The sequence below is a fragment of the Microcaecilia unicolor genome, chromosome 6 (assembly GCF_901765095.1).
Source record: "Microcaecilia unicolor chromosome 6, aMicUni1.1, whole genome shotgun sequence".
NCBI lineage: Eukaryota > Metazoa > Chordata > Amphibia > Gymnophiona > Siphonopidae > Microcaecilia > Microcaecilia unicolor.
In genome coordinates, this window is record NC_044036.1 from 252,876,328 (window position 1) to 252,900,600 (window position 24,273).

General features: G+C 49.8%; 1 protein-coding gene across 1 annotated transcript in view; it reads right to left on the reverse strand.

Annotated features, from left to right (window-relative positions):
* Window positions 1-24,273, reverse strand: part of WHRN (whirlin) — a 314,680-nt gene that overhangs the window by 181,207 nt on the left and 109,200 nt on the right. Inside the window, exon 2 of the mRNA XM_030206314.1 lies at window positions 6,704-6,922. Coding sequence (XP_030062174.1) covers window positions 6,704-6,922 — 219 coding nt within the window. The remainder of the gene's footprint in view (window positions 1-6,703; window positions 6,923-24,273) is intronic.

Below are 24,273 nucleotides of genomic sequence, written 5' to 3' on the forward strand. Positions count from 1 at the left end.
AAGTGGTACAGGCCCAACGTGAAGTGGTACAGCAGCTCCAACGGCTGGAGCACAGCATTGAGAGCCTACGCCGTGACCTGAAAGCACCTAGTACAGCCCTCATTCAGCAACAACTGGCATCTACTTCCACCACTGCACAGCAACCACCCGCTAAGAAGAGGAGCTGAGATCCTCAGCCTCCCCAGCCACTGGTCCAGCAGCCACCACACCAGCTCCCCTTCTGGGTCCTGTGCCCAGGTTGCAGGGCAAGCCACAGAGCACAAGGTGGCCAGACTTCCACAGGGCAGCCGAGGCAGCAGACTGCCTTGTGGACACAAAGGAGGAGAGTGGAAGCTCATCAGAGGACTCTCAATGGAGTTCCCCTGCAGCACCAGCTGCAAAGGAACATGGTGGGAGGGGTAGGGGGGGGCAGGGAAAGTGATGGGACATGCTGGGGGGTGGGGGGTGAGGGTTGGAGGGAGGGGAATATGCACAGACGGGTGGTGGTGGTGGTGTGTAAATACTATGTCATAGAAATAAATGTCAACTTACTCTCACACAAAACTTGTCTCGGTCAGTCTTTGCCTGGCTCTGACCCCCAGCTGCTGTGCACTCTGCTCTGCTCTGTGGGCAAGAGGTGGAGGGGGCTCCTCATCCTGTTCATCTAGGGCCTGCTGCTGTGGTGGCTGTGGCTCTTCTGGGAGGGCCTGTCCTCTGTGCATTGCCAAATTATGTAGCATGCAGCAGGCCAGGAATACCTTTGCCACCTTTTGGGGGCTGTACAGGAGCTCCCCTCCAAAACGGTCCAGACATCGGAACCTGTTCTTAAGTTGTCCAAAGGTGTGCTCAATGATGCCACGGGTGGTCCGATGTCTACTGTTGTAGTTCTCCTCTGACCCTGTTTGTGGGTGCACTATGGGGGTCATGAGCCAACTCCACTGTGGGTAGCCTCTGTCACCTTTGGGGAGAAGCAGGATGAGAAAAATGAGTGTGTATTGTTTGGAGCGAGTACCTTGTGGAGGTGGGGGGAATAGTGGGTTGTGGAGTGAGCTGGAGGGAGACAGTGCTGAGGGATGCCTGGTGGAGGAGGTATAGTTTGGGCAGATCCATGCTGCACTTACCTAGGAGCCATCCGTCGGTGATCTCCCCTCGCTCAAACCTGCAGAAGATTCCTGAGTGCTGCAATATATAGGCATCATGGGTGGAACCTGGGTATCGGGCACACAAGTCTAGAATCTCCCCCTGGGTGTCACACATAACTTGCATATGCTTTCCTGTTCCTATAAGTGGCCTCTCCTGCCCCGGGGGGGGGGGGGGAGGTCTGAGTACGACATGTATGCAGTCAATGGCGCCTATGACCGAGGGGAAGCGAGCTACGGCGTAGAAGTCAGCCATGTTGTTCTGCAGGGCCTGGGGGGGGGGGGGAGGTGATGTACTCAGAGGTGTGGGTACAGAAGGCATCAAGGAACTGGGTGAGGCAGTTAGAAATCGAAGCCTGGGTGAGACGCGTGTTCACAGATAGGACAGACTGGAAACTCCCAGTGGCCAGAAAAGATAGAGAAGCAGTGATCTTTAGGTGCACAGGGATGGGGTTGTTCCTACAGGTCCTGGGCTGCAGGAGGAGTTTGAGCTGGTCACAAAGGTGCTGAATGGCAGCCCTATCAAAGCAATACCTAGTGAGACACTGCAGGTCAGTGAGGTCTAGGAAACTGCTATGGGGCCTGAAAACTCTGGGGCGTGAGTACCTCCTGCGGTGCCTCCCCTCTTCCTCCAACATGTAAGCCACCTGTGCATTTAGTGCCTCCATTTCCCCACACTACAGGTGCAATGCAGTGACACCAGTGCTCACCTCTCCCTACCAACTTGATGAAACACAGCAGCAACAAACAGAAGTTGACACTCACTCTCCCACCACCAACAAACAATGTGGTCACACACAGCAGAGCCACACTGCAAGCACTCTCTGACCCACTACAAACTCTCCTGCCACAATCTCTAGCCACTCACTCTCCAAGCAGCAAACGACAGTCTTCACAAACAAGCTGCAGCAGTACACAGAACAAAGAGACAAACAGAGACTACAAACAGGTAAGGGAATGAATTATGAACTTGGGGACAGTGAATGGAGAGGGGTAGGGGATGGGGGAGATAGAGGAAGGACTAGTGGTGTCTGGGTTTGGGGGCTAGAAGGGGTAGGGAAAGCTGAAAAGGTAAAACACAAATGAGGCAGGTGAGGGTGAAAACGTTCTGATTATGGCACACAGAGAAAGGTAACAGGTACTCAACAAACTCTCAGCTTTCTCTCCCAACAACGCTCTCGCCACTCTCAAACTGCACAAAATCGCTACCCTGGTCGCTTTTATTTCAGGTCTAACTAAGGATGTCCATGTTCCGACCCATGTGAAACCATTTCGCTAGCCGTTATACGCTGGGGGAGCCCATCTCGTAACACCGCCCATAACACGCCCCCTGTGGGTATGAGCATAGATGGGCGTCCTCGCGCTGAGGACGCCCTTATGGCCCTGTTTCGATTATTGGATTTAGGCGACCTTCTTTCACGGGGACGCCCATGTACCTTTTGTATCGCTTTTTGGATGTCTTTTTCTTTTGAAAATGAATCTGATAGTCATGCTGGGTGCTTGTATTGTATGAGCTAATAAAATTTGTGAAATTTTTATTTGCATGGTTGCTATGGTGGATTTGCTGCTTTTGTGACACTTCCTTGGTATGGTTCATTTGCCTCTTTCATTTGCTACTTATTTTTAAATTATACTACAGGGCTAGGCTCCTTAGGCCTATTCAAGTCATCAAACAAACAAGACAACACAACAGTAATATAAAGGGATTTACAGATGGATCAATTGTATTTATTGTTTTAAAAGGTTATATTTTTAATATAGATGTGTCATATTGGGTAAAACCAATGATCCATTGAGACCAGCATCCTGTGTCTACTACTACTAATCATCATTTCTATAGCACTACTAGACCTACGCAGCACTGTACACTTGAACATGAAGAGACAGTCCATGCTCGACGGAGCTTACAATCTAATCAGGACAAATAAAGGATAAGGGTGGGAATGATAAAACAGACATTGGTACTGAACAAGTAAATAGGGGTTAGGAGTTAAAAGCAGCATCAAAAAGGTGGGCTTTCATCCTAGATTTGAAGACGGCCAGAGATGGAGCTTGACATACTAGCTCAGGAAGTCTATTCAGGCATATGGTACAGCAAGATAAAAGAAACGGTGTCTGGAATTAGCAGTGGAGGAGAAGAGTACAGATACGAGAGATTTACCCAACGAATGGGGAGTAGTGTAGGAGAAGTAGTGAGGAGCTGCAGAGTGAATATAGTCCAAGCGAGAGGTGGTAAGAGTGTGGATAAGGGTTTTGGTAGTGTGCTCAGAAAGGAAAGGATGAAGTTTTGTGATATTATAGAGAAAGAAATTACAGGTTTTAGCAGCCTGTTGAATATGTGCAGAGAAAGAGAGAGAGGAGTCAAAGATGACCCCAAGGTTATGAGCTGATGAGACAGGAAGGATGAGAATTATCCACAGAGATAAAAAATGGGGGAAGAGAAGAGATTGGTTTAGAAGAAACTCAGTCTTGGTCATGCTTAGTTTCAGATGATGGTGAGACATCCAGACAACAGTGTCAGACATACAGGCTGATGCTTGGGTCTAGATTCCTGATGACATTTCTGGTGTGGAGAGGTAGATCTTGAAGTCATCAGCATAAAGTACATAAGTACATAAGTACATAAGTACATAAGTACATAAGTAGTGCCATACTGGGAAAGACCAAAGGTCCATCTAGCCCAGCATCCTGTCACCGACAGTGGCCAATCCAGGTCAAGGGCACCTGGCACGCTCCCCAAACGTAAAAACATTCCAGACAAGTTATACCTAAAAATGCGGAATTTTTCCAAGTCCATTTAATAGCGGTCTATGAAAACCATGGGATGAGATCAGAGCACCAAGGGTAGTAGTATAGATGGAGAAAAGAACAGGTCCCAAGACAGAGCCCTAAGGCACACCAAATGACAGTGGGATAAAAAATCATGACATGTAGAATGGTACTAAAATCAGAGAAGGCCAGCATGGACTTAAGTCTACACAAAATATGCTAGGGCTGTATATGCTTGAGTGTGCATTCAATTCATTTGGGTACCTAGAAATTCAAATACATACTATCATGGGGGTCTTGTGACAAACAGCAACCTCAGCCCCCTTTTCGTGACCAGGGTCTTGGCCAGCAGTATTGAAGCACATCAAAGGGCTCATTTTTAAAGCACTTAGGCCTCGATGATCAAAGGTAAATGTGGGCACTACAGGCCACTAGTGCCAGACTGGCACCCGTATTTACCATCGCACAAATGATCAGAGGGGTCTACAGTGCCAGCACCAGAGCATCAGAGCATTAGGCTTAGTATATAGAATAGGCTTAGTTGAGATCCCAGCGCCTAGAACTACACATGCCCATTTATACTAAAGGAAACATGGTGTAAATAATGGCACATAAATTTAGGTGCAGAGGGCCATATTCTCTAACAGTGCGTTTAAATACAAACAACAATATATAAAGGGATTTACAGATGGATCAATTGTATTTATTGTTTTAAAAAGTTATATTTTAGATTTAAATGAGCTCTGCGGTATTCCACCCATATGATCAGAGAACAGTGCTCTGATCATATGGGTAGAATAGTGCCTTAACCCTACGCCAGCTCAGATCTGGCTTAACTCTTCCCCCCCCCCCCACCCATTCAAGCCAGGCAGCCCGGGCTGTCACTGTAATTCAGTGGACCCCCAGACCCCCAATGGCTGAGGTTCTGGTTGCCTGGTACCCCCCCCCCACACAGCAACATGGAGGGGTCTGGAGATCCAGCAGACCTCCAGACCCCCTTACACCCCCCCAACATGAGTGCACAGGGGGGTTGGAGGTCCAGTAGACCTCTAGGCCCCCTAATCCTCCTATGACATAAAAAATAACTCCCTGGTGGCTCAGTGGGCAACATACCCACAGCCCCACCTGCTCTGGTGGTCTAGCGGCCCCCTCACCCCCCGTACCTTGTAGCACTCCCTGCTTCTTCCAGCACCACCTCCAAAATGGTGGCGCCCTGCTCTGCCTTGGCCTACCCAGTGCATCCTGGATGCACTGCATTTTGGATGCGGTACTGGAAGGATGAGGGAGTGCTACTCCCTCCTCTGTCACTAGAAGATACTGGGGGAGAGGTGAGGGTGCCGCTAGATTATCAGGTTGGGTGGGGAGTGGAAGTATGTTGCCTTCATATTGGGGGGAGAGGGTTGGGGGCTGTGGGGGGGGGGGGTAGTGGAGGAAGAAGGCCACTGGGCCTGTATGGGGGGGGGGGGGGGGTTAGGGGGTTGGAGGTCCACTGGATTTCCAGCCCCTTGCATGCTGGTGATTTTTTTTTTTTACAGCCCAGACCTGTCAAACAACTTCTGCGAGAGGACTGTTCCTTGGGCGCATGCCCAGGTACAATCCTCCCGCAGAAGTACCCCCATGATCAAATCTAATAGTGTGCATGAATTTGCATGTTGTTAGCTTTGATAATGAGGGCTTTAATCCCCCGCACTGTTCCGGAACTAATTTTCTAGCACTGTTTGGAACAGCGCGTGAGATTTGATCACCGGAGCCTGACACTTACAAAGCTCCATAGGCACGTAACTTTGTAAGTCTAAGTGCTCTGACAATATATCTCTAAGTGACTCTGAGTGCATTTTTTGGTGGTCAAATTTGGCGCCATTTATAGAATTGAGTTTGTAGAACTGAGTCCTGTTACAGAATAGGAAGCAGGTATTTGCAGTGAGGGAAATGGCACTAACTGGTTCAGCAGTAGTGAAAGTATTTCTTCTAGTACTTGGCTAACAGTGGAATATGGTTGATTCAGTGTGGCTGCCAAGATGTGGAAGGAGAAATGTGGTAAACAATGGAAAGTAGAACTTTTAGCATAAATATTCCCATGTTGAATGTGAGAAGAGGAAGCCCCTGTGCATAGGGTTACCATATGGTTCCAGAAAAAGGAGGACGGATTGAGCCAGCCGGGTTTTACTTCCATTGCTTTCAATGGAAAGCAATTGCTTTCAATGGAAGTAATTGCTTTCAATGGAAGTAATTGCCCATTGCTTTCAATGGAAAGCAATGGAAGTAAAACCCGGCTGACACAATCCGTCCTCCTTTTTCTGGAGCCATATGGTAACCCTACCTGTGCAGCAGGAGGCAGTAGCAACCAGGCTCCATTGCCTCTCCTGGAAGTAAGTAAGTGTGTGTCCTTGTGTCTGTCCCTTTCCTGTTCCCACATATCCACCCCTGTCTGATGAGTGCAGCTTCAGGGAGGTGGATACTCAAGTCACTAAGCTTGACAGCAGGAAAAAGGGGCAGTGAGTGATGTAAACAAGATAAAGGTGGAACACAGCAGGCTGAGAACTGGGACTGGCTTGAAATATGATGCCATTGTATGTGTCAGTAAAACTGTGATCTTGTACACCTAGTCATTCTTTTCTACCTTCTTTCCTCTCTTCCACCATATGCTTTGTAATTATTGTAAACCACTTAGATGTATTTTTTAGGTGGTATATGAAATACAAAAAAATGAAATGTGAAGTGATTATTAATGTGGTAGAGGGGGGAGGGAAAGAAGAGGAAACTCACAGCTGAACGAGTTACTGTGAAGACTATCTGATCAATTCTGCCTCACTTACCTTCTTCTCATCACCTTCCTGCAACAGTTGCAGATTGCTTCTTTTCTCACTGTCCTGTGTCATTTGTGAACCGTTGTGGTGCTGAAGAAGGCCAGATGGTGGTGACACACTGTGGCCCTGCGGATCCACCCATGTGTAGATATGGTTGGTGATGTAGCCTCCTGGGATCCTCCCCACTGAGTGTACAGACAGCACCAGCTTTTTTGAGCCTTTCAGTGCCTAAAAACAGATGGGGACAATGTAAATAGGAGAAAAGAAGCAACGGGGAGCAGTTATTGACAGCCAGTGGATTCCTGGGAGGTTCAGCCTCCCTAACTTGTACTTCTGTGGACAGTGAAATATATGAGAAGCAGTGCCAACAAGAGAACGCTGCCAGCTCAGTCTATTCCCAATTGGCTTTTCCCAGGTATCTAACACAAGTTTTTACTGTGAAATGCTCCAGACACTGCCAAGCATATCTTAGTAAATACTTCCTGAATCACCATTCTGCCCACAATCTAATCCAGAGATGCCAAATTACCCAGTTCCAGATTTTAGGACAGGCCTGGATTTCTGACCATCTCATCATAGTACATTATACATGGGACTTGCAGCACTGATCTCAATGGGCAGGATCAGGCACTACCATTCCCACATCGCTTTGGGATGGAAATTCAAAACCCGGACTGGTCAACAATCTCCAGCCTGCAACTAGGTAACTTGGCATCTCTGCTAATCAGCTTTCACAGGTAGTGGTAATGGCTCTTGATTGAGTTCAGCCAAGGCAGCCTCTTATCTCCCATTATTCACCTTAGACTGATACCATCTGGATATTGTTGGTAATGCAACCTCTGATTTTATTTATTTAAAATTGATTACATACCTTCCCAAGACGCTCAAGGTGAGTAACAATATAAAATCAACAAATATAATAAAAATTCACCCTTCCCCCTCCTAGCTCCATAATCCTACACCCTGTTTTAAATCAACATCCCCATACAACAAAGTCTTTTTACTACCTATTAAAAGGCCAGGTTTTAACTAATTTTTTAAACTTCCTATAATTTCCTGCTAACTGGAGAGTCAACAGAAAGGCATTCTACAACTTTAGACTTTGTAAATGGACCTGATTTGGTAAATATAACAATAGCTACTGGAAAGGATAAAGCAATCTCTACAGAATATATAGAAGTAAAGTAATAGCAAGGTACTACAGCTTTTTGAGATGGGCAGCTTGAAAAACCAAACACAAAGTTTTAAACCTAATTCTTTGCTCAACAGGTAACCGATGAGATGACTATGAATCTGGGGAAATGTGATCTCAGGATTTTTTCCTCAGTTAACAACCCAGCGGCTGTATTTTGCACTAATTGCTGCCATTTCAGCTGTCTCTTAGGGAGTCTATTACAGAGACAATTATAGTAATCTAGTCTATTCATGAGAAGAGCATGAATAATCGTAGTAAGATCTTTCCTCTGTAAGAATGGTTTAATAATATGTCTAAGGAAGTGTAAAACTACAAAAAATACATCTTAGTGAAATTTGCTCTCAAATCTAAATTAGAATCCAAAAGCATTCCCAGACTCTTAACTACCGAGGCATCTTCAGATACGAAATATTGCAGTTGAAAGTATAGTGAATGCCAAGAAATAGGACCTCATGATTCCACTGCTCAAAGAATAACACTGGCTACCTGTGGGTACTGGGATTCCATTTAAAATCTTTACATTGATACACCAGATACGTCCCTCTAGGTTTCCAGTGTTCTTATTATGATACTTGATTCCCTATGTTCCAGACAGAACTCTGTGTTCAACCAACCAACATTTATTAACTATTCTATCCTTCTGTCAAATATGCTACGAGCACATATGTACATAGTTTTTTTTTTTTTAATTTAATGTCGTTGGTCTTTCTCTCTGGAACAATCTTCCACTTCATTTGCAACTGGAATCCTCATTTATAAAGTTTAAGAAGTATTTGAAGACTTACTTCTAACAAAAAAAACATACTATCCTTAAGAGGAGGAGGAAAGAACTGGGACTGGGGTACCAGACTGGAATGCACTATGCACTGCCCCTCCTAACTTTCTTTCCCTCTCTGATTTACCTGAAGAATGTAAGTTTATGTTTCTGATCTTACCTATTTTACTAGACTTGTCATTAGAACATAAGAATAGCCGTACTGGGTGAGACCAATGGCTAGGGTTACCATATGGCTCCAGAAAAAGGAGGACGGATTGAGCCAGCCGGGTTTTACTTCCATTGCTTTCCATTGAAAGCAATGGAAGTAAAACCCGGCTGGCTCAATTACTTCCATTGAAAGCAATGGAAGTAAAACCTGGCTGGCTCAATCCGTCCTCCTTTTTCTGGAGCCATATGGTAACCCTACCAATGGCCCATCTAGACCAGTATCCTGTTTCCAATAGTGGCCAATCCAGTCACAAGTACCTGGCAGAAACCCAAATAATAGCAACATTTCATGCTACCAATCCCAAGGCAAGCAGTGACCCCCTTGTCCAAGCTCCCTGACCCCAGTAGGGTGTGGGCGGGAGGATGGTGTGCGCAGGTTAGGCTGAAGCAGGCAGGGCACGTGACCCAGCACATTCCCTCTGTGGCGTTCATTGGCAGGGATCGGATCCTCTGCTTTTACAAGGGGCAGCCGCGGCAATGTCACAAGTGCGGGTCATTCAGACATTTTAGTATGTCGTGCCCAGTACGGCAGTGTGGGAAGTGCAGGGTCTAAGGAGCATCCTACGGAGTCTAGTGCATCTATCCGGTGTAATTTGTGGGGGGGTCTGGGGCATGCATTCAGAGCTTGCCCTTGGGCCTCCCATAATGGGGGAGAGGAGGACATGGGGGGGGGGCGGTCCAGTTCAGAGGGAGAGGGGGGGAGTGAATGTAGGGCGAGATCAGGTTCCCGGGGTGGGGGGGAAAGGAGCTGCGGAGGGACAGGGAGTGGGAGGTGGGGGAGGGTTGGGGGAAGGGCGGAAGCGGCAGGACGGGGCAGATGAGGGTTGGACACGGGTGTCAAAAAAACAACGGAAGGTGACGGGGGTACGGGAGGAAGGGGGGGAGGCAGAAATGGGGATAGAAGTAGAGAACAGATTGAGGGGATTGGAAGATGAGGGAGGGGGTGACGAACTGGCAGGAGAGGAAGGAGAGGATGGGGTGAGCCAGCAGGATGGGTTGGAAAGCATGGCAGATGCTGGAAAGGGAACAGCGGGTAAAAGGAAGAAGAAGAAGAGGGAGAAGGTTTTGAGGGACGAAGAGGAGGAAATGGTAGTGGAGGAGGTCAGGGAGGTGGGGGGCAGATTGGGGGGGGCTGAAGGGAGAGTGGGGGAGAAAAGGAGGGTAGGACAGGAGGCAGGGATGAAGGCAAGAGAGGAGAGGGAGGATGGGCTGGAGGCAGGATTGATGGAGGGGGTCGAAGAAGGGGCAGAAGGGGTGGGAGAGGGGGCGGGGGGAGGGGGGGAGGGTCAGTGGATGACTCCCAAGGAGGGAGAGAGGTGGGCGAAGAAAAGAGGAAGAAGGGGAGGAAGAAAGTAAGGAAAGGGGGGGGGTTGAGCTAGGGGTCCGGGACTGGGCGGACGAGGAAGGGGAGGGGGAAGGGGAAGGGATCCCTGGAGGTAGTATGGAGCAGAGGGAAGGTAGCCAGGAGGGCGGGGGATATGGAACGGCACAATGATGGCGGGACTGCTGTTAACATTCGCCACACTTAATGTGGCTAGTGTCGCCTCCCAGAGGGCGAGATGCTTGGCGTTCGATGGCCTCTCTGCTGTGGCGGCGGACTGTTTTCTTCTGCAGGAGACCAGGCTGCGAACGCTGGAGGAGGTTCGGCGGGCAAAGCAGGCCTGAGATGGGGGCCCTCTATTTGGGGTCTGGCAGGGGAACAGTATGGGGGGATAGGCATCCTCTTCAAAACCTTTAAAGTAAAGATCCAGAGGGTGGTGGAGCTGGGAATTGGGAGGTGTCTGGTGTTAGATGTGAGATTGCGGGGGGTGGCTTTGTAGGTGATTAACATCTACGGGCCGCAAAGCAAACGGGGAAGGGCAGCACTGTTTGGGAAAATTCGGCCGTACCTTTACACCTCACGGCAGCTAGTGTGTGTGTGTGTGTGTGGGGGGGGGGGATTTTAACACAGTCCTGAGGAAGGAGGATGGGGGGGAGGGCGGCGCAAGTAGGTTACGATGGGGTACGGCTAGCAGGGATCATGAAGGGAGTGGGATTGGTGGACACGCACATAGAGTTTGGTGGTGGGACGCAGGGTTTCACTTTTGCCCGGGGCACTTGTAGAAGTAGAATCGACCGGTTTTTAGTTCGGGGAGGGGCGTGTGGGAAGGCACCAAGGGTGGTAGAGGTTGATTTGTCAGACCACAAGATGGTGCTGGTCGAGCTGGGGGGAGGGGGGATTCACGGATTGGGGAAAGGATTGTGGCGTTTAAATCAGAAATGGTTGAGGGAGGGGGTGTTGTACCAGGAGTATCTGGAGTTTCTGGCAGGCCAGGTATCCATTCAGGGTGTCTTCCCTTCCCTAGGGGACTGGTGGGAAGTTTTGAAACACTGCACCAGGGGGTTCTTTCTCCGTCAGGCGAGGAGGCAGGGGAGGGAGGTCACCCGGCTAGGAACTGCTTTGAGGAAGCGAAGGGACAATTTGATTTCCAGGGGAGGGAGGAGGGAGGGCAATGAGGCCTTGCAGCAGGAGGTGGAACGGGTACAATACAATCGGTACTCTTCCCTCGTCTATGAGCGGGACTTCGGGAAGCTGCTCAGCCCGAACCCGTATGACTGCTGTAAGGAAAGAAGGGAGAGGAGGGTGGTAGAGGGGTTAAGGGATGAGGGGGGGGGGGACGCTCCAGCAGTCTAGGGAAGGTATCTTGCAGGTGGTGGGGACCCACTTTGGGCGGGTCTTTTTGGACCAACGGTTGGGGGAGGAGGCCATGGCGAGGTACATTGAGGAAACCCCAGGGGTAGGTAAGGGGGGGCCTCATCTTCGGGCCTTGCTGCGGCCGTGGACGCTGCGGGAGGTACAGGAGGCCATTGGGGCCTTGCGGCACAGGACGGCGCCGGGGCCAGAAGGACTCTCGGCAGAGTTCTACCAGTGGTTTAGGGATCAGTTGGCGCCAGTCTTGTTGGCAATCTGGGAGGCAGCACGAACAGGGGGATCCTTGCCTGAGTCGATGGGGGCATCAGCTTTGGTCCTCCTTAGCAAAGGCAAGGACCCCCAGGATGTGGCAAATTGGCGGCCGATTGCACTTCTGAACACCGACCGGAAGATCTTCGCTCACATGCTCCTTGCCCGCATGAGGAAGATCTCCGAGGAAGTGCTGGCAGCCCCGCAGGGGTGTGGAGTCCCGGGAAGGGGGGTGCTGGAGGCAGTGGCCTGGGTGAGGGAGGGCCTGGAACCTAGTCGGGTGGGAGAGGGCAGGCTGGTCATGGCCTTGGACCAGGACAAGGCTTTCGACCGAGTGCAGTGGGGCTTTTTATGGAAGGTCCTAGAGCACTATGGATTCCCGGGGGAATGGATAGCGCAACTTCAGTTATTGAATGCTTGGGCGCGATTCTTTCCCCTGGTGAATGGATGGAGGGGGGCGGAGGTGGGGATCTCGGCGGGGGTGCGGCAGGGGTGCCCGTTGAGCCCCCTGCTGTATGCTTTCGCCATTGATCCCCTGGTGAGGAGGCTGGAAGGGAGGAGTGGAGGTAGGCAAAGGGAATGTGTTGCGAGTCATCGCCTATGCGGACGATGTCACCGTCTGGGTGGCGGATCGCAGGGAGGGGAGGAGGCTGCAGGAGACCCTTGCAGCATACTCCCAGGCTTCGGGGTCTCGGGTAAACCTGGGCAAGAGCACCAGCTTGTGGGTGGGGCCGGAGGGACGGCGGTTTAATTTAGGTGGTGGGTTCTCGGATGGGATAGAGAAAATGAGGGTTTTGGGAGTGTATTTTGGGGGAGGGGATTACGAGCGGGAGAATTGGGAACAAAGGATAGCGGAGGCGAGGGAGAAGGTGGACCGCTGGAAGGGGTGACGGATGCCCATGGAGGACCGGGTCCGGTTGCTGAAGAGCCAGGTGGTCCCCATGTTCCTGTTCCTGAGCTACATCTGTCTCCTGCCGGAACGCTGTTTCACGACAATTTACAGCGTGTTCTTTCAACTCCTGTGGGGGAACAAGATGAACCCAGTTAGACGTAATATTACTTACCGGTCGCGGAAGGAAGGGGGGGTGGGAATGGTAAACCCAGTCTTGCTATTCTCCTCCCTCTTCATCCAGTTTAACCTGGGGCGGGCGGGGGGTCTGGATGCCCCAGGATGGGTACACAGTGTTGTCCAGTGGTGGGAGGGATTTTGGGGTCCTTGGTTGGGGGGAGGTAGGGTGGGACGGTTGCGGAAAGGGTTCCCGGAGGGGGTAGGCTACTACAAATCCTTGGTAAAGCTGGTTCGGCTGTGGGACATTACATGGGAGGAAGTTAGGGCAGGGCAGAGGGAGATCTGGGTGGAGCGGGTTCGCTCCCAAAGCTTCTCCTCTCCCCTGGCTCTTAGGGATGCTCCGGAGCCCGTGCTGAGGCAGGGCCTGCGTTTTATTTCGTCCAAACGCATCCCACACAAGTACAGGGACATTGCTTGGCTGTCCCTACATGGCAGGTTGTATGTTAGGGCAAACCTTCGGTGTAGGAACCAGCAGGACCGAGACTGCCCGAGGGGGGAGTGTGCTGGCCGGCTGGAGACCATGGACCACTTCCTGAAGGAGTGTCCATTCTCCGTAGCGGTTTGCCGGAGAGTGGCTGCCTTGCTGGCCATCCCCAGCTTCACGTCCTACACCTATGCGGACTGGGTGTATGAGAGGCAGGGGGAGACGGGGCGGCTAGAGCCAGGTACCGCCTTTCTAATCTCAGTTATCATCAGATACTGCCTATGGATGGCTCGCTGAGGGGTGTCCCTGGGCCAGGAGTGCAGGTCTGCTGAGCAGGTCTCCTGGAACGTTGTCCGAGCTGTCCAGGAAGTGGCCCGATGGGAACGGGTGGAGGTGGGGGTAAAGACCTTTGGGGTTTGGTGGAAGCATGTACGCTTGAAGTTGAGTTGAATGTTTGGGGGGGGGGGGGGGGGTTGGGGGGGACGGTTTTTTGTGTAAAATTTGCATTTTTGTATAAAAGTGTAGAGGGGCTGGCTTTATAACTGCACAATGTAATGTATTGAAATTTGATTTTCCGCTTTCATTTAATAAAGGAATTCTCCAGTCTGCCCAACAAGATAAACTCATATGTGTATACCTTACATCCCAAAGCAGTGTGGTTTTTGTAGTCCCTGCTTCAATCCATTGAATAGAGTTTACAGTTTATTAAAACCTGATATACTGCTTCCCCACTACAGCGACTGAAGTGGTATTCAATAAAAACATAATAACAAGGAAACAGAATTCCATTAAAATAGTAAAGCTTAATCAAACAAGACCAACCATACAACCTCGCATACAATCATTAAAAGACACACCTCACGTTATATTTCTCTTAAAAAATAATAATCCAGCCCACCAGACCAGCCCTCGAGAAGTGAAGCTACAAAGGCCTGCTGAAAAAAAGTAGGCTTTAAGTAATTTCTTGAACCAATGACTGAATCTCCCGAATATCTTGTGGTAAAGCCAGTGTGTTTTTTCTAGCAAAAAAGGTGCAGGTACTCAAATGCTAGGCCACCCTTCAGGAGTGGGGTGATCACTGAAGGACTCACCCCATAATAGCCAGGCCCCCTGCAACCAGTCACAGAATCTATGACAAGACAGAATTGGTGTGTAGAGCCTGAGCTCTTTCATCAAAACTTGGGGTCCATGGGTCAGTTTTAGCAGACAATCGAAAAGGTGCCGGTACTCAGCACCCCCAAGTACCCCCTCAAAAAGAGCCCTGGGTAAAGCATTCCACAAACTGAGTGCCAGCCAAGAAAATACACCCTTGCGTGTTGCCTCCAGACAAGTACTTTTCACAGATAGTAAATGTAACAGGAAACCAGTCCTTGAACTCAATGTGCTACCTGGTACATACTGCACCAATAGGTCTTTCAATGTAGATGGAACCTTTGTATGATATATGGTTAAAACAAGTACTTTGAATCATACCCTATTGAGGCAGCTTGGGCAGAGAAATCATATTAATTTTAACTTTGGTTCAGTTTTGTAAAGTGGAAGAATGCCATCTGGTTTTAATTTGCTCAAATGTCTAGCTTTTGCTAGACTAGAGGTTAGAAAGGTCAGAGAGAAATGAAACTTTCTTTGTCCCTTTTTGAGTGATGGATTGTTCATGGGTATTATTTACCACATCTGGATGCCATTCAATCTCGAGGGGATCAGCACAGGGGCGTATCTGCGTGGGGCCTCAGGGGCCTGGGCCCCCGCAGATTTTGCCCTGGACCCCCCTACCGCCATCAACCCTCCCCCGCTGCCGTTCTTACTTTTGCTGGCGGGGGACCCCAACCCCCGCCAGCCGAGGTCTGCTTCCACCTGCCGCTGCCGTAAAAACTTCTTCTTCAGCCGGCGGGGGACCCCAAACCCCCGCCAGACGCCCCGCGGTGTTTAAAATTCATCTTCGGCCTCCGTGGCCGTGCTGCTGTGATAGGCGCTGTTGAAATCCACTTCGGAGTCTGACGTTGTTGTACGTTGTACGTGCTGTGACGTCAGACTCCGAAGTGGATTTCAACAGCGCCTATCACAGCAGCACGGCCACGGAGGCCGAAGATGAATTTTAAACACCGCGGGGCGGCTGGCGGGGGTTTGGGGTCCCCCGCCGGCTGAAGAAGAAGTTTTTACGGCAGCGGCAGGTGGAAGCAGACCTCGGCTGGCGGGGGTTGGGGTCCCCCGCCAGCAAAAGTAAGAACGGCAGCGGGGGAGGGTTGGCGGTGGGAGGGGGGTGGAGAGAGTCATTGGTGGCGGTGGGGGCTCGGCGGCGGCGGCGGCGGGGGGGGGGGGGGCTAAAATGTGCCCCCTCCCTCTGGCTCTGGCCCCCCCTACCGCCGGAGTCCAGATACGCCCCTGGATCAGCAAGCAAGGCATACTGCAGTTTTAAAAGAGTAGGCTGAATGCTGTTTAGATATTCTAGATGATTTAGATTTTGTCTTATAAGGAATTCTGATTTCTGCTTATTTTAAAATATGTTTTATTCTGTTTAATTAATAAGTTCTATTTCTATGTAGAATATCTTTTCAATCCAGTGTCTGACTTTTCAAGTGAGCTTTGTCTGCAGTTTAAGAGGTCATCATCTGGTTTGAATTATCCACAGTCCTAGCTAGTTCTGTGTATGAAGCTAATAGGTGAAAGAGGTCAGGAAAAGTCAACTCTCTTCTCCTTGATGAATTATAACTAAGTGTAGGACTGGTCTTCTGAAAGTAATAACAAACCATGTCTGTGTGCCATTAAGCAAGACTGGCCCCTTGGCCCCTTGACCCCTTAATGAATGCCAGAACCCAGTTAGTATGAAGTTGACTGGGAATATGAGAATTTAATAATAAAATGCAGGATATAGGTGCCACATTGTCTAGTTTGAGAGGCCCCAGGTCATAGGTCAGTTTAGGAAATATCTCAAACCTATGTAACTGATATTTTTAAGTAATGTGTAAGTAATAATTAGTTCAAGACAGGGTAATCAATCTATTCCTTACCATCTGGTGAGAAAGGGGGGCTAGAAGGGTATATAACTGAGAGCAGAAGCAGTTTACGTTAGAAGAGAAGGAGCTGAGACGAGAGAGACAACAGACAGGAGAAGACAGGAGACACAGAGAGAGCTCAGAAGAAGAGACACAGAAGGACAGGACACAGAGAAAGCTAGAGCTGATGTCCTACTTTGTTTGCTGGCAAATAAAGAAGATTTCTCTCTCATTCTGGTGTGTGGTGTTTGACTCCTGAAGTACCACAGATTCTGCTAACAATAGTGGTAATTCCTGCAACACTATAATAAACTGGCAACCAATGATGACTGATGGCGGCCAACAGTGCATTCACATAATCTAATTGAGACATAAACAAACTATGCAATAAAGTTTAAAAAAGAATCAGAATCCATAAAACTTCAGACCAGTGGCATACCTAGGGTATTTGATACCCGGGGTCGGTAATTTGTTTAACACCCTCCTCCAAAATCCAGTACTAGACATACTGAGAATGCAAAACACTCAGGACCTACAGAGCAATTCTACCATACCATCAGTAATTTCTATGAGTCACACAAGGGTGTACCTAGGAAAAGGAAGCATCTTAAACATTGCAGTGAGCACTAGAACATCAATTCACCTATTGTAAAACTAAACCAGCCAGAATAGTACAGATCGTCGATCCTGCACAGTCAATGCCAACACAAAGCCATGTCTTTTTCACAGACTCAGATACACCCCAATCCACTATAGAATAAGTAACCACAAACTAAAAATAGAAATATTTAGACAAAAATTAAACGGAACCCCCAAGAAGCCAGATTCTGCATTCAATGCAACACCACAGAAACAATGATAGTGATGTATGTCCCCTAGTACTGTGCAAAATATAAAGCTAGCATAGGCGCCCGGTATAAGAGGCTTGGGGTGGCTAAGCCTCCCCAGCCGCAAGCCCCAAGCGTCTCTCTCTTTCTCTCTCTCTCTCTCTCTTATCTCCCAGATGCAGCATCTATCGTTGGTGTTAGAGCAGCAGAAAAAGCATTGCAGGCTGGGTTCCGCCTCCGTGCTTTAGTTGTGTTTTGCCTTCTCTGTCTCTCAGCTCTGGCCCGCCCTCATTTCCTGTTTCCACATGGGCGGGCCAGAGCTGAGAGACAGAGAGAAGGCAAAACACAACTAAAGCATGGAGGCGGAGCCCAGCCTGCAATGCTTTTTCTGCTGCTCTAACACCAACTAGGTATGATAGATGACGTTTTAAATTTGCAGGAAGCCTGGAACTCGAAGGGAGGGGACCCTGGAACTGTTTGTGAGGGAGGGGAGACCCTGGAACTGTCTGGAGGGAGGGGGGACCCTGGAACTGTCTGTGAGGGAGGGAGGGGGACCCTGGAAATGTCTGTGAGGGGGGGACCTGAAACTGTCTTTGAGAGAGGGGGCACCCTGGAACTGTCTGTGGGAGGGAGGGGGGACCCTGGAACTGTCTGTGAGGGGGGGGACCTGGAACTGTCTGTGAGGGGGGAGGGAGGGAGGGAGGACGGACCCTGGAACTGTGAGGGAGGACCCTGGAACTGTCTGTGAGGGAGGGGGCACCCTGGAACTGTCTGTGGGAGGGAGGGGGGACCCTGGAACTGTTTGTGAGGGAGGGGGGACCCTGGAACTGTCTGTGAGGGGGGGGGGACCTGGAACTGTCTGTGAGGGGGGAGGGAGGGAGGGAGGACGGACCCTGGAACTGTCTGTGAGGGAGGGGGACCCTGGAACTGTGCATCTGTGATATTTTGCATGCAAGCTTCAATTTTTCTAGTATTGCTGCATGCTGTGTCTGACTTCTTGAGGTAGCTTTCCAGTTCAGTATTTTGCCTTCATATCTGTTGTGTCATGTGTTTTTCATGTGTGATCAAGATGCAGTATTCTGCTAGCGTGTAGTATTTGCAGCCCTTTTTGTTTTGTTTTGTTTCACTAGGTTGTGTACTGGTGTTTTAGTGTCCCGTTCCACGTTCCTACCTGCGCTCCCGTTGTGGGGAACGATGGTCGGCGGCCCTCGCGGCGCCCAGGGCTGCAGGGATGGACCTCTGGAGAAGCCGGCGCTGCCACGGGTCGGGCCGAGACCGGCGACCCGCTGGAGCGAGCGCCGGCCTCGGAGAGTGGAGCGTTACGCCGGCCAAGATGGCGGTGCCGGCGCCGTCGCCTCCCGTGCCCAGGGCGGACCGGCGCAGAGGCTCCACCTACATCACCCCGGATTGGCGCGCCGGGGCTAAGACTCCGCCTGGAGGGTGGGCTGGCCAATCCAGAGGCTCCATCGTCTTTCGGGGTCGAGTGGGTTGGTTCCTCTCCTGGGGAGGGGGCGGGGCGGCGCGATATTTAAACAGGAAGACAAGGGGACTCAATTGCTTCCGTTTTTGTGTATGCAGAAGCCGGCACGGTGGGGTGTACGGAGTGCTAGCCGCCCTTGCTAGCTACCATTCAGAGACTGTGCTACTTGTCCTCACGGAGTGCTAGCCGCCCTTGCTAGCTACCATTCAGAGACTGTGCTACTTGTCCTCACGGAGTGCTAGCCGCCCTTGCTAGCTACCATTCAGAGACTGTGCTACTCGTCCTCTCGGAGTGCTAGCCGCCCTTGATAGCTAACATTCAGAGACTGTGCTACTTGTCCTCACGGAGTGCTAGCCGCCCTTGCTAGCTACCCTTCAGAGACTGCGTTACTGATTACCAGCCAGGTCAGCCATCACCCCATGGTTCCAGCAGTCCTGCTGGCCGCCTGCAGCTGGGGGCTCAACCCCTGGTGAACGGCGGCCGCCGCGGGTGAAGATTCGGGGTGCACGGCTGTCCTCTGAGGTCTTGCGGGGCCTTAGAGAACCTAAGGGCTCACCACTAGAAACAGGACATTTAGAGCCAGGTGTAATTATAGGCCTGCCTTTCCACGCACAAGGTTGTAGCTCATCCTGTCCTTGGAATTAGTGCTATGGTTTGGTAAGGTTATGTGTGTGTTTTTGCACAAGTTTGTGTATAGTGTTTTGCAGTGGAGAGATTGTGTGTTGGCCTTACTGAGGTGGCACCAAAACATCAGAAAGGGTGTAGAGCCTAAATCATGACACACTACCTCTTGAAGGATCTACATATGGTCGTTAATAAAAGGAGCTCATTGTGAACACTAGCCACCCTAAAAGGGTGTTTTTTGGCTCTACATGAGAATTGTGATATTATGATCCCTTGTTTCATATTGTTGATGGTCTGCATTTTCCGTATGGTGGTATATTGGTGTATTAGGTCTGCCCAGTGCAATATTTATGGTACAGTAAGGTTATGAGTTTGTTTTCGCACAAAGTTGTGCATAGTGTTTTGCAGTTGAGCAATTGTGGTTAGTATATGCTTTGAGCAACCACTTTATTCTTTGACATATGATACATATCTAATATCTAAATTTAATAAAAGGTATTAATTGTGATTATTTTATTTTTACTTATTTTTTTTCTGTGTTGTCAGACAATTATGGATGTAAGCCTCGCCCCATAACCCCGCCCCCTTTAGCCTCCCCAAACAGTTGGGCCACCGACCGCCTATGAAAGCTAGCATATGTCAATTTGAAAAAACTAACAAATAACAATCACCACTTTACAAATTAACAAATAGAAATAAAACAAATATAGAAAATAAAATAATACCATTTTATTGGACTAATGCATTTAGCTTTCAGAGGCCAAAACCTCCTTCCTCAGGTCAATACAGTATACTGCTGTTACAGTATCCTATCCTGACCTGAGGAAGGGGGTTTTGGTTTCTGAAAGCTAGCCAAAATGAATTAAAATTACTCCAATAAAAAGATTACCTTATTTCCATTTTATATTTATAAACATGTATTAACACGGCTACAATACTACTTTATCATAAAGCAAAAAAAGAAAGGAAATTATTTATTTACAGTTTGTTGTCTCTGGTTTCTGCTTTCCTCATCTTTTCTTCACTCTCTCCCCGCCATCCAGTGTCTGCCTTCTCTCTCTCCCTGCCCCTGCCATCCAGTGTCTTCCCTCTCTCTCTCTGCCCCCTCCATCCAGTGTGTGCCTCTCTCTCCCTTCCATCTACCATCTGCCCTATCTCTCCCTCTGCCTGTTCCAACCACTATCTGCCCTCTCTCCCTTCCATCCAGCGTTTGCCCTCTATCTCTGCTCCTTCCATCCACCATCTGCCCATCTGCCCTCTTTCTCTCCCCCTTTCCAACCACTGTCTGCTCTCTCTCTCCCTTCCATACACTGTCTGCGCTCTCTCTCCCTTCCATCCACTGTTTGCCCTTTCTCTCCCTTCCATCCAGGGTTTACCTTCTCTCTCTCTGCCCCTTCCATTCAGGGTCTGTCCTCCCTCTCTCTCCCTTCCATCTAGGATTTGTCATCTCTATCTCTTTTTCTTTGCCCTCACTTTTCAGCCCCAAGTTCCAGCCCCAGCCCACTTCTCCCACCTGCTCACATTTTCAGCCCCCAGTTCCAGTCCCCTTCATCCACCTGCCCTGCATTACAGCCCCCCTTTTCAGCCCTAGACCCATTCTCCCACCTGCCCCTGCCCCAGCCTTAGCCCCATTCTCCTATCTGCCCCCTTCTCAGACCCCAGTTCCAGCCCCCTTCTCCCATCTGAGCCCCCCCCTTTTCAGTCCCCTGACTTCCAGCCCTAGCCCCTATTTTAGCTGTTAGATTGAGCCCCAGCCCCAGCCCCAGCCCCCAGCCCCCACCTGCCCACCCTCAGTTTCCTCAACAGCCCCCTTCTAGTTTCTGCCACCTGGCGCCCTGAATTTTTAAAATCTTTGAATTGGCAGTGCAGTGCCAGCGTGCAGCTTCTGTGAAAGAAGCAGGTCACCTTGGGCCTTCCCTCACAGTGTCCTGTCCTCCTCTGATGTAACTTCCTATTTTCATGAGGGTCGGACACAGTGAGGAAAGGCCCAAAATGACCTGCTTCTTTCATGGACGCTGCATGCTGGTGCTGTGCTGCAGATTCAAAGGTTAGATTTTTTAAATGCAGGGCCAGTGGCGTACCAAGGGGGTGCGGTGGGGGGTGCCGTGGCACGCGCCTGCTCTGAGTTCGCTAACTTCGCTCGTTCGCTGCAGCTCCCTCTGCCCCGGAACAGGTTGTTGTCTCTGGTTACTTCCTGTTCCGGGGCAGAGGGAGCTGCAGCGAACGAGTGAAGTTAGCGAACTCGGAGCAGACACGCGCCGCTGCACCCCTCCGAGCGGCATGCACCCGGGGGGGGTGTCATTTCGCCAGGGGGGAGGTGTCATTTAGCAGGGGGGGCGTGCTGCACCCGGGGGGGGGGGCGCATTGGCGATCCGCCCCGGGTGCCATCCAGGCCAGGAACACCACTGTGCAGGGCAACGGGTGGCAGAAATGAGAAGGGGGCTGTCGAAGGAGCTGAGGATGGGCGGGTGGAGACTGGGGACTGTGGAGGAGAGGCAACAGCAGCAGCCTGAATAGAGGGACTGGAGCAGTTGGAGCAGAGCACCCCCTTCTTATCTGTACCCAAGGCAGACTACCCCTACCACCCCGCCCTTGGTACACCACTGGCTGCTGACCCTTGACAAAGCCCACCTGTTCTGAGCCTATCACTGATGGAAGATGAGTGGCTAACCTATCCATCAATATCCAAGACAAAATTTTCAAATCAACATTCAATAGTGATATTGGTCTATACTCCCCCAGTTGTTGCAGATGGTGGCCTAGCTTTGGAATCAAGGCTTCATTATGCCAAGGAGGAAAGGAACTCATAGTCACCACTGCATCATAAAAAGCAACCAAGGGGCCACTCACTACCAACTGCAACATTTTATAAAATTCCATGGAAAACCCATCTGGGCCTAGAGCAGTATGACAGTGAAGCACATTGATAACATGATGAACCTCCACCGCTCTAAGGGGCACATTAAGTTGTGAGATGACGTCCTAGGAAAGTCTTGGCAAATCAGAATCAACCAGTTCCCACCTAGACAATTCCCACCAGACGGTTCCCACCCATCAATTCCCATCTGGACAATTCCCACTGTACCAATTCCCACTACACCAGGGAGGACAATTCCCACCCATAACCCCAAAATACAAAACATACAAGGCAAGTAATCTCCCTCCCTTTTCTCTTCCAGATCGTTTGGGTGGCCAATACCCCCTCACCCCCCCATAACATTATCTTTTACACATCCCTTTTTCCTTCCAGACATGCAGTTCAACTATGTGTGTGTGTGTGAGGGGGGGGGGGGGAATGCCCCCCCAAACCCTCCAAAGTAGGTTTCAACCTAATTTATGTTTAATCTGGGATCTAAATATCATAAATAAATAAATAGATAAATACAAACTGAAGTCCATGTAAGAGAGGACAATGCCCCCCTCTACACACCCCCAAACTAGGTTTCAACCTAATTCAGCCCCTCAAAATGACACACCGATTATGATTTATAACAAATTACTATTCTCTTATTATATGTCCTCTATGTACATCCATATGCTGCTCTTACCTCCTTGTTCCAGATGCCATTAAAAAAGGAAGCGGCACCAGGACTTACGTATGGGACCTGATACAAGAAGGAAGATATGGTTGGTAAAAAAAAAAAGGCTAGGGAGGGTTGGAAATGACTGGAGGGGGGAGGTCCTTGGTGGGAATTGTCCCCATTAAGTGGGAGTTGTCCCAGGTGGGAATTGTCTCGAGGGAATTGGTGGGTGGGAACTGTCTGGGTGGGAATTCACCTGATACCCTATAAAAGGCTCTCCTGTATTATCTTCCACTGCGTACATTGTGCTAAAATGACAATAAAAAGATCCACAATTTCAGCAGATTTATTAGTGGGTAGTCCTCCAGGGTACTCCAAGGTTGTGATAAATCGAGAACCTTGTGTCACCCTAGTGAGGTGCGCCAACAGTTTCCCCAGTTTATTCCCCAAATGATACAATTTGTATTTACAATACTGCAACATTTTAAAAGTACAATACTGCAACATTTTAAAAGCACACTCTTGGAGGAGGGAATTCAAGGCTACCTGCATGGGTATCAAAGACTCTTTGAGGGGCATAATCGAAAGGGACGCCCAAGTTTTGCTGAGGACGTCCTAGCAAAACATCCCGGTGGAGGGGCAAGGAAACCCGCATTATCAAAACAAGATGGACGTCCATCTTTTGTTTCGATAATACAGTCGGGGAAGCCCAAATCTTGACATTTAGGTCGTCCTTAGAGATGGTCATCCCTAGACTTGGTCATTTCTGATTTTTGGCGATAATGGAAACCATGGACGCCGATCTCAGAAATGACCAAATGCAAGCCCTTTGGTCATGGGAGGAGCCAGCATTCGTAGTGCACTGGTCCCCCTGACATGCCAGGACACCAACCAGGCACCCTAGGGAGCACTACAGTGGACTTCAGAAATTGCTTCCAGGTACATAGCTCCCTTACTTTGTTTGCTGAGCCCCCCAACTCCCCCCAAAACCCAGTACCCACAATTGTACAACCACTACCATAGCCCTTACGGGTGAAGGGGGCACCTAGATGTGGGAACAGTGGGTTTGTGGTGGGCTTTGGAGGGCTCACATTTACCGCCACAAGTGTAACAGGTAGGGGGGGATGGGCCTGGGTCCGCCTGCCTGAAGTGCACTGCACCCACTAAAACTGTTCCAGGGACCTGCATACTGCTGTGATGGACCTCAGCATGACATTTGAGGCTGGCACAAAATATTTTTAAAGATGGCTTTTGAGGGTGGGAGGGGGTTACCTCCTGATCTGTTAATTTTGTCTCTTGTAAACAGGCTATATCCGCCCTATGTCTCTTCAGCTGTGCCAATATTTTGCTCGCTTTATAGGAGAAGTGATGCCTGAGATGTTCTACGAAAGAAGCCTCAAACTAGGGCTCGGCAGGCACAAGGCAATACCAACCCAATCTGATTCCCAAAACCCTAGGTGCCCAGCCCTCACCCAGGGTGCCGGCTCACCAGTCGCAGCAAAAAGCATAGCTATACAATC